Here is a 12481-nt window from a genome sequence, read left to right on the forward strand (position 1 = left end):
TAAAAGGTAATAGACATTTGATAGCATTCATGAAATGAATTACATTTATTCTACATATGCAGCATGCATGCAATCAAGCTCCCACTCAGCAATAAGATGATGTAAATATCGTTCTACTTCCAAATTCCAATAACATACAACTCCTACAATGGGTTGAACCAGAAGCAACAAAAGTCGGAAGAAAACTCCAACCATATTGCGCACAATTTGTCAGTAAGATTTCTGACTTCCGTAGGGTTTACTCTATCTAGCACATTTGTTATTTCTTCATTTATTTCTCTTCTCTATTTCAGTACATTCTGTTGCTTCAGGAGTTCCTCACCAAGTTAAAGATTTTCATCACTATCCTTACTTTACTCTTAAGTATAAAACACACAATTCGATAATATTTTTTTACTTTGATCAGGTAAAGCTGTAAAGGTGAACACATCATTCCCCATTGTCCACCAAATGCATCCTGGGACGATCTTCCAAATCTCCTCCTTTGAAGCATTGCCATCCCCAATCCAGCTACTTAGAACTCCTTTGATGCTTCCTGGTTTCACCCACCTAATTCCCTTCGGGCAAATGAACATTCTCCAGCATCTCAGTCCACTTACAGTGTAAAAAGAAAAACGTTAATTGTCTCTGCTTGTTCTCCCCACAGACTACAGAGTACATCTAGAGGCAAATTGATATCCTGTTTTCTTCAGATTTTCACGAGTTAGAACTGCTTCTTCTGTCAGCAACCACAAAAAACAGTTTACTTTGTAGGGCACCTTTGGTTTCAAGATCATCCTCCACGGCCAGTCCGCCTTGGTCTGCAGTTTTGTTGAGTACACTACCCTATATGCTGAATTGACTGAGAATTGACCAAGAATGTTACTCTGCGAAACCAGTGAGTCCTTCCCCTCAGTAAGATTGCTAAAATTATCGACAGAGTTTTGGAGAACGATTACCTTCTCTATTTCCCAGTCATATAGGTGTCTCCTTAGGAACAAATTCCTGCCTTAACCAGTCCACATTCTGGCCACTGTTGCCTGTGTTGTTGACATAACATGAATATTTCTGGATGCAGTTGTTTCACATGTGTTGCTCCATTCCATTTGTCCTCCTAGAAGGAGGTTATTGACCATCTCCCACTTTGATTCTGGATCTGGAATACAACAAAGGCCATAGGTTCCTGATTGCTCTCCATACAGTGAAGTTGTATGGAGTGTTAACCACTTTTGTCAGCCACTTTTCCTCCATGACATACTTTGTTGTGATGACCTCCTTCCAAAGCATATGATCTTCATTGGCAAATTTCCACAGCCACTTCAACATGAGGCTTTGTATCATCTGCATATTGAAGGTGAGTTACCTACAGGTTGTTTGATTCTCCTGCTTGGAATTGTTTGATCCATCCTTTCCTTTTGATGTATTGATCAAGTTCCATGGCTATAATGAACATAAAGGGAGATGGTGGGTCCCCCTGTCCCAATCCTCTCTAAGATGAAAAAATCTAGTAGGTGCTTTGTTGATTAGGATGGAGAATCTCACTGTGCCAATACAATGTTTGATCCAGTTGATCCATTTAACTACAAAACCCATTCTTTTAACAACTGGATGAGGAAATTCAAATTTAGGTACTCAAAAGCTTTTTGGATGTCCAACTTCCAGGCAATCCCTGACTTGTTGCTTCTTTATCTAGCTTCAATACATTCATTTGCAATTAATACAGCATCCACGATCTGCCTTCCTTTGATGAAAGTCATCTGTTGGCTGTCTATAATGCCTTGGATTCCTTTTTGAGCCTCTCTGCTAGGAGCTTAGCTATGATCTTTTAGCCCCCCCACCCCCCCACCCCCCCCACACACACACTCACACAATAAGGCTTAAGGGTCTGAAATCTTTTAGTTCCTCAGCACCCACCTTCTTTGGAATCAACACAACAAAAGTTACATTAAGGCTCTTTTCATGGAAATTCTGAATTGTAGCTACAAGATCTATATTAATAATGTCCCAATACTTCTTGAAAAATTCCACGGAGAAGCCATTGGACCTGGGGCCTTGTCCCCTGCACATGCCTTGATGCTTTCCAGTACCTCATGTAGTTCAAAATGAGCTTCCAACATGGAACTGTCTCCTGCACTGATCCTAGGGCAATTCTCCATCTCTAAATGAGGCCTCCTCTATTCAGTATCAGCATACAAGTTCTCATAGAAGGTAACTATTTCCTTTTTGATTATCAATAGTGTTGACTCTCCTGTGAGTATTTGTTATCTTATGAAAGAAGTTTGTATTTCTATGCCCTTCATTTAGCCATGTCACCCTAGACCTTTGTTCCAAGCAATCTCTTCCTTTCTGGCAATATCATCAAATTCAATTATAAGAGTCATTCTGGACACAATTTCCTCATCAAGCAAGGTTCTGTGCTCCTAGATTTCTTCCAGTCCTGTCAATTGTGTTAATAGAGATAAGTGTCAAAAACACACCTAAACTATACCTTTTTTTTTAGTTTCATACCTTAACTATTGAAAGTTTGAGTTTTTTACCTAAACTATCATTTTTTAGTTTGAGAAACACACCTCTTTCTTTTATATCACTCTCATCATGGTATGTGTAATACACTCTCTCTCCATTATTTTAAAGAGTTTTCACATCACACTCCACATGAACAAAATATTCAACCTTGACAAAAAAATAAATAAATTATTTGTATTAGTTAAATTAAAAATTAAAAAAGTATTATAAAAAATTAATATTTTCTTTATAAAATAAAATGTAAAATATTTTTCTTACCCCACACCAATTTTTAAAGTTCACTATTTTGTTTGAAATTCTTTTATAAAAGTATTTCAATTTTACTTCATCTTCTCCCCCTCCTCAAATACTAATTTAGATATTATTTTATTTTCTTAAAAATATATTCTACCCATCCCACTTAACCCTCCGCTTTCAAATTTTTTTCCCAGTGTTTAGATATACATATCGAAAATAGTTTTATTTGTCGCCACAAGATATTTTATATTTTTTAGTTGTTTATGTTATATTCGGTACACTAGTAGAATTTTTTTTCTAAAAATATATCTACGTGCATATCTAACACAAAATAAGAAAAACGTAAAAAAATAAAAATTAGGAGCGAAAAATTAATAGGATGGGGTAGATTTTTTTAAATAAAATAATATCAATATCTATCGGGAGGGGGGTGGAATATGAATGAAATTTTATAAAATATTTATTAATGATTTTAAAAAAAAAACGGATGGGGTTGTTGCGGGGGAGGGGGGGTATGTGAGGAGGTAGTGGAGTGAGATAAGAAAATAATTTAATTTTTTATTTGGATAGTTATCTTTAATTTTTAATTAATATTATTTTTTGTTATTTAATTTTTTTCTAGATAAAATATTTTATCTATATGTGGAATGGCATGTGTCAAAGTTTTTTCATATAAAAGAGTGAGAGCATTACACACACCACTGAGGTGTGTTTCTCAAACTAAAAAGTGATAGTTTAGGTATGAAACTCACACTTTCAATAGTTTAGGTATGAAACTCAAAAAACGTGAATAGTTTAGGTGTGTTTTTGACACTTATCTCTGTGTTAATACCAACTGCTTTTGATTTCCCAAATTACCTTGAACTGATTTACTCCAGTCCTTGAGTTTGGTCTTCAGAGCCTTCAGCTTGGCCATTAGAACAAAATCAAGATTGCCAACACTAGAGAATGAGTCCAACCAGATCTTGACCTTCTCTTTAAACCCCTCCATTTGAAATAAGAACTGGAATCCCCCCAATCATCACACTATAGCATCATAATTGGAGAACAGTCTAATGTCACCCTCTGCATGACTGACTGTTTTATGTTACTGAAGCAACTGTCTAGTTAGTTTTATCATATTTTTTTTTCAATAGAAGGACTTGTTCTCCAAAGTAGAGTAGGATTCGAATCCTCGAGTTGCTAGGAGGATTACACGGTTTTTACCCTTATATATAGGGGAGTACTTTTGTTTTTTCCAGACAACATTATAATATATTTTTTGTTGACAAACAACATTCTTAATATTATTCAAAGTTCTTTTCTTTACACTTTTGTGTATTGGACTTAGGATTTATCTTCCAGTCTTACGAGAATAATTCTTCTAAGAGGTAAGATTAATTCTATATTTTTTTTAAGTTTTTTTAAAAATATTAAGAGTAATTCTATGTTTGATATCTACTGTTCTTACTCGATCAACTGAACAAGGTAATTAGTCTTATACTAACTATTGTCTTTAATTATTCAAAAGGTGTCAAGATCACCTTCCATCTAAGTTCTTGAATTGAATCTTCTAGTAAACATGATTAACCCTAATCAACTAATTAGCTTTACAACATCAATTAGGATACCAAGTCAATACTTTCGAGATTTAGAGGATTTATTTCTCTCCCTATATTTTTGCTTCAACATTATTTTCTTTTCTATTCTCTAAAGTAAGTCGATTCTTATCAAGAAGGAACTCAAGATGTTTCGAAGGAATTATCATTTCCAGTCAGAGTCTGAAGATAAATTGTCTTCATTGTTGTACTTTTAATGTAAAGTGAATTTTGTAAATGACATATAGAATCTTTGTAAAAAGAACAAGGACAATTCGGTTTTTTTGGTTTGTAAAGATGGTTTTAAGCATGGCTCTGGCGCTGAATATTTCCAGAAATGTTACATTTCTCAAAGGAAAAAATGATTGGGGACTAGATGGTTGATTGAACTTTGAAGAGACGGAAGAAGTGACGAGAGCTATTCCAACAAAACTTTAATTTTATGAAGCACAAATATGGAGAGTCGGGAATAAGAAGGAGCCAAAAAGAAAGGCAAGAAATTATTGGAATAAAAAACATAGAATAAAGATATTATCATTTATTAAAATTGTTAACTCAAAAAAAAAAGATAGCTTTAAAAATTGACAATGATTTATGCATTGCTAGCACACCTGATCTACTCACTCTACGCATTTTACGAGAAATCATTATTAAATGTGGAGTCTAACAACTTTTTCTTTGCTATGTAGTTTAGATGTTCCCTAATATTAGTAATTGTTCAAAAATTAATTCAGCAGTACTTTAATATGGCTATAAACATCTATAATCTTCATTTTTGGAAAAAACCTGGAATTGATGTTCAACCCATAACAAGAAAGTGTGGAATTCATTTGCTGGACTCCGTTAAACATTTTGGAACAAAGTATCGATATTCAAAATTGAGCAAACTCAGACTTTCGCTTAATCACTTCGATAAACTTCTCTAGTATCAAGAAGTGAAACATTTAAGAGAAACAAATCACCTTGTCCTCTGCCGGAGGATGTGGCTGAGCATTAGCCTCTTTTCTCACCCTTTCATTATTTTCTATCGACTGCAATGAGAAAAAGAATCATAATAATATAAAATTACATATAATAACAATAATGAAACAACAAGAAAGCCAACAACAATGATCACGATAATAATAACAATGAAAATGATGAGTAAAGCAGATGTACATCATGTTGAACAATAGCCATGCTTTTCTACCAAATACATGACTTTTAGAGCCCAATGAAAAACAAAACAGACTACTGTATCACAGAAACTTAGTAGAGTAACTACTGCCAATTGCTAGTACAGTTCAAGATTCAGCATAAAGAAGGTGCAGTGTCACTTAAAAATATCAGTAAAGCAATTCATAAAAACCCATCCAATTTTCTAATTAAAGGTGCATAACTAAAATGGAAAAATGACAGAGTCAAAGAAATATCTTATAGCACTATAAGCATGGTTTCAGAATCAGAAACAGGCTAAAATTCTCTTCTTCATTGAATTTTATGTCATGTTCTGTGCCACGTTTTTTAAAAAGAAATTGAAGAGATCACCTGTTGTATCCGGGCTCTCTTTTGGAAGATTTGATCTTCATAAACTGCTGCCGCCTGAATAAAATGTTCTACTCTATCCAAAAAAACCTGTGAATGGATGGTCATATTACTCAACCAAAATATAGGATTTCTCACCTTGGCAACCCAGAGAATCTAAACTTATCTTGGTTAAAATGAAAAGGAAAACACACTCAAAGTTAGTCATATCTTGAATGGCTACATAATAAAATCTTATAAATGTTAGCTTTAAAAAATTCAACTAGCCATGTCATAGAAATGAAGCAAATTCCTTGAATCAAAGTGGTGATATTAGCAGGCCGTTTGGACATGCAATTTCACCTCGTGATTTAAAATCATTAGATAAAATCAACATTTGAACATGAGATTTCATCTCATGATTTGAATTCATGAGATAGAAATCTTAAATTCTCCAAAAAGACTTGATTTGAGAATTTCATATCATGATTTCACATTTTTAAATACAAAATTTGACCCACAAATTCATATTTTGTAAAAAAAAATCACCATTTTATAGCTACCAACCATTTATTTCATATGTAAACAAAAGTTATAGTTGATATCATTTTTGTTTCGTGACTCTTTAGTAAATAGTATTAGTATACACAAAGCTACCTCATTTCCATCATATGTCTCTTTAGTAACTCTTTACAAAAATGTTATTTTTGTTGGTAGATAAATATTGCGAGAAGTGAATATTATTGAATTGTTGTTTCTAGATCGACAATACAATCCTTTATCAAGTAGGAAACTATATTTTGTTCCTATTCCTATTGCAAATAGAATTGTATATACCTATTCCAATTCTAACAAATATTGTATTGTACACTATTATATTAAATAGTATTACACTACAACTCAGGTTCAATTTTACCTTTTTATTGATCAAACTATTTATTGTATTTTTGTCAGAATAGCTTTGTGTTGTGCTAGTGTATATTATACTTTTGTTATGAACTTTTGCTTATTTGGTAATTTGTATAAATAATTGGGGCAATATTGATAGTTTGCATAACGTAGAGGAGTTTTATGTATGAGGAAAGAATTTAACTTAGAAATCTAAATTGCATGTGCAAACTTCAACTTCAACTTCATCTCATATGATTTCATCCTAAATGGCCAAACGGGCCCTTAGAAGCAGATGAAACAGAAGAACTATCAGACATATTTAAGCTGTCTTGTTATGTCTTTTAGTAGATTAACATACAATTCTTGATGCCAAAAGAAATTTTAAAAAATTGAGGATGAAACAATTGATAAAAATAAACAAAAAATAGTTTTACATACAATTGCAATGTTGTCAAAGGTGGACTGAAAACATGCTTAAGCCGTGAAGCAAGGCTCAAAATGTGTTGAGCAAGTCCGCTCACTAAATGTGTGCTTTATGGCGTCATCGAGGCGCAAGGCAGACTTTTCCTTTCCAATGTGCCTCTTTTGAAGAGGCGGCACTAAACAATTGATATTTTACTTTATCGTAAAAAAAGTTCAATTTCTTTTTTCGTATATTTGTCATTCATGCCTACAATTATTAGACTTTTTCCCCAGACATTACTTTAACCAGTTAACCATGGACACTCCACAAAGAAGAGAAATAACATTATTACCGGTATAGAGGCTATGCAAAGGGTGCGGACTCATGAAGAAATAAAGTAAACTAAATTATCTGAAATAATCAAACAATCAAGAAGTACTTGCTAGAAAAGTAGGTATACTAATAAAAAAGTTCATCTGACTGAACAACAAAAACATCTATATTATACAAGCATGCTGCACTACATCACATATAAGTTGAGTCCTTGTGAGAAATTGGAAGTGTTTCATTGTAAGAAAGTAAATTACCTCACCCGCATCCGTAAGATAACCACCCATAGTTGTAAAGTCCCTTCTATAGATGGACATCAGCAGATTGATGGCACCCTAGAAAAGTTAACAAGATTAAGGAAACATTAACAAAATAAGTAGAATGACCACCAGCTGCATAGCAATGGGACAGAAGGAAGAAATAGCAGTTGCAATGTCATTAGACAGAAAAAGAATTTTCACATGCCCAATATTCTTTAACTATCAGAGTACAATATCCACAGAGGAAAAGCTCATTATCACCAGAAATCAAACAATCCGAGTACAATATCCACATAGAGAAAGCTCATTACTACCAGAAACTTAACCTAGAAGAAAAGGCTTATATCAGAATAATTGCATACCTCTCGAATCTCCAGTGTTGGCATATGGGGAAGAAAATCGTTTCCAACAAAAAAACACAAAAAAACAAAATCATCCACCACCCTTTCAAAGTCTATCTGAAATGGAGGGTTGTAAATCTCTAAATCATATTGCAAATACTCTCGCAGCACCCAGATATGGAGAAACTGTGAATGGTAAAAAGAGGTATCAACAAGATGGACCAAGTATTAGACGAAACGATACTTAAAATTTGAAACTAAAGAAGATGCATCAATCTTTAAACCTGATATTTCTTCTTGTGAATAGGTGTGTCATTCACAGCCTTCCCATCTTTGCCATGGTTTCCATTTGTACCATGACAACTAGCTGCAAGATGTCCAACCTGACCACAGGCAAAACACTTTTCCTGCTGACCTGGTGGAGTAATCACCTGTACAGAAGATCAGACTCAGTTTCTGAAGAACAAATAATTTGAATGAACAGTCACTTGGTAGTAGTAGCTACTGACCTCCCTCAATATTGAAAAATGAACTTCATGAGTAGCCAGAGACAACATAATAAGATCTGCATCCTAAAGAAAGTAAATTGGATAATATAAAGAAATAAGAGATCAGATTATCAAGACAAACTCAAAAAAATGAGGCAACACTTGTTGAAAGCAGAATAGCAAGGATGAACCGACATTCTGTCAAAAATATATCAATTTCTTGTACCAAAAATTTTTTGGAAGGATTAACAGAATATAAGAAGATATCAAACAATAATGTAACACTTTCACTCACTAGACCATAGAGACAATGGCGGGTATTCGGGTTGAAGCCAGGAATGTTACGTTGCAAGCGAATGTAGGACATAATTTTGTGTTCACCCTCACCAGGCACATTAGCGTCAGAAAGGATAACCTACAAATAATCACCCAATGCAGCCCAGTAAATAAGTTAGGAGGGACAGGATATCCTGAAAATCAGAATTGATTTGTAGAAGAATCAGAAAGGATTACTCCACAGAAGGAATCCTCGGACTCTAAAAGGTCATACTAAAGCAAGATAACTTTAATAGATTAAACTGGAACAACCTTGGTAAACCGCCAGCCAGCATTTTTATTCAACCTCGAGTGTATATAATATTGAAGAGCTATTGATAGTACTGCCATAAATGGGGTACCAGGAGTAATAACATTTGAATCAGATGTCTCAGGCTTTTCTGTAGGCACTAAAATAGCAGCCTCCATCTCAAACTCTTCTCTTAACCTTTTTTCTTCAGCTTCCTGTCATAAAAGTTTGAATGAGATGCATACATTTACAATGTTAAACCACATAGGTCAAGGAAATTATACAGATTCAGCAGCATCTTTAGCAGCTCTGAAACGCCTGGTTCTCTGCTGATTCATCTTAGCTCTAGGAGCCACTCCATCTAAGAAATACATATTGAAATTAAGACTTTAAAGATTGAATTGTAAAGATATGCAACATTTACAGTCACAACTTACCAATAGCCATATAGAGGAGTTTTCTTGGACGCACTAATGAGAAAAGATGGTCAATGTAGTCAAAAATTGAGTTGAATACGTCATTGTAGGTTGCTGGTGCAGGCTGCAATGTGGAGAAAAAAACTTGATATGAAGGTAGTGCCCAACAAAAGGAAAAACAGTAGAGAAATGGGGAGATATACTTAGTATTTGCAACAAGAACTTTATTTTTATTTTTTCTAACCAAGAAAAAAGTACTGCAATCCAGGTTTAAGGTAGTAATGACCAAACTATAAAGTAATTTGATTGGACATCTTGAATTGTTTTGTTATTTTGAATGTAAGTTTGCCCATGTCAAGCATCAAATGACGTGATTCATCATCATCCTACACAACCTTCATTACATTCATTAAAAACTATTTTTGGATCAAGTACCTCATAGGTAGCCGATATGTCAAAAGTTATTTGTTTACAGCTATCACAGACAAATGACCAGGTAAATGCCTTAAATTCCTCCATCGTATTTAGAGTTATACATAAATCAAGATAATTTTCACAATAAATTTGCTGCTGAATCTCATCTAAGATCTTGTCCTGTCATACTTCAATTCCAACAGATTCTTTGTTCCACTGTAAGCTTTCACATAACACGTTTACTTTAAGCTGCTTTGTCTACTCTGCAAATATTATTAATAATATCTTGTCTAGTACAAGCAATGTGCAGCAGTAACTTGAATCCAGTTCACTGAAACAGCTAATAAATGATGTGTCGTGGAATTACTACACATTTGATGTCATTTAGATGAGTCTTTAGTCTTTAGCTTGTTTTTATGTGTTTCTACTGTTAAAATGGTTTGTTGCATGTACTAGGAGGAAAATTGGTCAAAAAGGAGAAAAAAAGGCAAAGAACCCCGTATGGGCGTGTTGCGGACCGTACATTTGATGTAAGGCACACACATGCAACAGTAGATGAACCCAAAAGCCTTGGAAGTTGTTAAGAAGTCGCACGTCGGTAGAGGGATGGGAAATTCATCTCCTTAAATGGACTTGGACAGACCTCCTCTCATGAGCTAGCTTTTGGGGTTGAGTTAGGCCCAGGTGTCATATCTTTATATGGTATCAGTATCAGAGTCAGGCGCATGCCAAGTTGTTGTTCACAGATGTTGGGCCCCCATTTAGTAGTATTCACGCTCTAGTTAAGGTTTGGGTGTGCGGGAAAGTGTTAAGAAGTCCCACATCGGTAGAGAGATGAGAAATTGGTCTCTCCTTATTTGGACTTGGACAAACCTCCCCTCATGAGCTAGCTCTTGTTGTTGAGTTAGGTTCATATCTTTACAAAAGTGTTTTAAGTGTCGTTAAACTCCCTTATGCACAATATGTCTAGTCGTGAGAAAACGAGTCCACTATCCAGAAGCTCAAAATTTAGAGCGGCCCAAGCACGGTGGAAGATACCAACTGTATGTCAATCCACTGCTCCTAAAATAAAAGACAAAAACCCAGGGAAGACAAACCACGAAACAGTTGTCCGTGAGTCATGGAGACGGAACCCCACGCGGCTACACCAGCAAAGATCATCTAGTCGACCATATACCGTCGCCATTTATGGATTGTTTGTCAAATTCACGGGCCATAGATGGATTAACAGTGGACTGTTTGGGACAAGTATCAATCCATTTATGGAGGGTTGAAGAAGATCTATGGGCCATATGTCCATTTTACGATCTATAAATGGTGCCGACGGGCATTTCTGTCGGAATTTGATTCCGAGATTGTGGTCCAATATAAATACTTCTTGTAGTGTTTTTGTACAGTATCTTTCCAAGAATTGATACAAACAAATTAGAGTATCGAGTATTACTTTGTCTTGTCGTTTTTAAGGAGAGAATAGTAATTTGTCTTGGATTAACTTTTGATTTTTGACTTGTAAGCCAGAAGTCACAAGTTAGAAATTCTAACTTATGGGTTTTGGCTTATTTTTATCATTATAGCATAAAACCAAGTGCTTATAAGCACTTTTTCAATACACCTAAAACACTCCAAACATGCTTAAAAGTTATTTTGGCATAAAAGCACTTAAAATAAGCTAATCCAAACAAGCTCTAACAATTTCCTTCTTTCCTTTGGTTCCAATTATTTTTATACTCCAGTTTCCATTCCTTTAGCTTCCCTTGAGCTTTCTCATCTTGGAAGCTAGGACCAGTGCTATTGAAAGATGCCCACCATTCTTTAACTATCTAAGAAACCTTCCACCCTAAGAAACCTTCCACCCTAAACCACCATTGTTCAAACTTGAAGTAAGATTTCTTCAAATTTAAATCTCCAAATTCAAGTATAATTGGATTGTAGTCTAAACCTACTGTGGGAAGTAGGCTTTGTATAATCTGTGTGAAGGTATCATCCCATGGGGAAGAGAACATGAACCTACCAATTTCGGAGATTGACATGGGATTGTCCCCTCTTCACTGTGTAAAGGACCCCCCAAATAAAGAAGGGCCAATGAACTCCATCTCATTGTTCCACTTGGAGAATTCAATCATTGAGTCATTACGTGCCCTTCTGGTCTTTTCATATGGGTATCGTGTGGCATTGACATCCCCACAAGCTATCCAAGGCCCACTACTCTCTTCTTTGATGTTGATTGACCCTTTCCAAAGTTCTCTTCTAATTATTGGATCACAAGAGGCATACACAACTAAAAGAAACCTGATTAATGCCTTCAAACTTGCAGGCTACCATTGGTTTGTTTCTATCACCTCCTTTCCACACCATCTTATCCCACATTACTACAATACCCCCACTTCTACCTATAAAAATAACATGAAATTCCCCCAATCATCTATTTTGCCATAATTATTTGAATACATTCACCTATGATCCTGTCAGTTTTGGTGGATGCCTCCACCATAACATAAAATTCAGCTCCCATCGCTGATATCTCCTGATTACCCCCTTTTTATCTTCCCCA

The 12481-nt window shown here is 35.0% G+C and overlaps 1 protein-coding gene across 2 annotated transcripts in view; it reads right to left on the reverse strand.

The window, feature by feature from the left end:
- Window positions 1–12481, reverse strand: part of LOC107017782 (5'-3' exoribonuclease 4) — a 36812-nt gene that overhangs the window by 22067 nt on the left and 2264 nt on the right. For both annotated transcript variants that reach the window (XM_027916792.1, XM_015218042.2), the window contains exons 3-12: window positions 9538–9640; window positions 9385–9461; window positions 9124–9315; window positions 8831–8950; window positions 8557–8619; window positions 8332–8478; window positions 8069–8233; window positions 7704–7781; window positions 5847–5933; window positions 5282–5350 (exon numbers count right to left, since the gene is read on the reverse strand). In XM_027916792.1, coding sequence (XP_027772593.1) covers window positions 5282–5350; window positions 5847–5933; window positions 7704–7781; window positions 8069–8233; window positions 8332–8478; window positions 8557–8619; window positions 8831–8950; window positions 9124–9315; window positions 9385–9461; window positions 9538–9640 — 1101 coding nt within the window. The remainder of the gene's footprint in view (window positions 1–5281; window positions 5351–5846; window positions 5934–7703; window positions 7782–8068; window positions 8234–8331; window positions 8479–8556; window positions 8620–8830; window positions 8951–9123; window positions 9316–9384; window positions 9462–9537; window positions 9641–12481) is intronic.

Source organism: Solanum pennellii, chromosome 4, assembly GCF_001406875.1.
Source record: "Solanum pennellii chromosome 4, SPENNV200".
NCBI lineage: Eukaryota > Viridiplantae > Streptophyta > Magnoliopsida > Solanales > Solanaceae > Solanum > Solanum pennellii.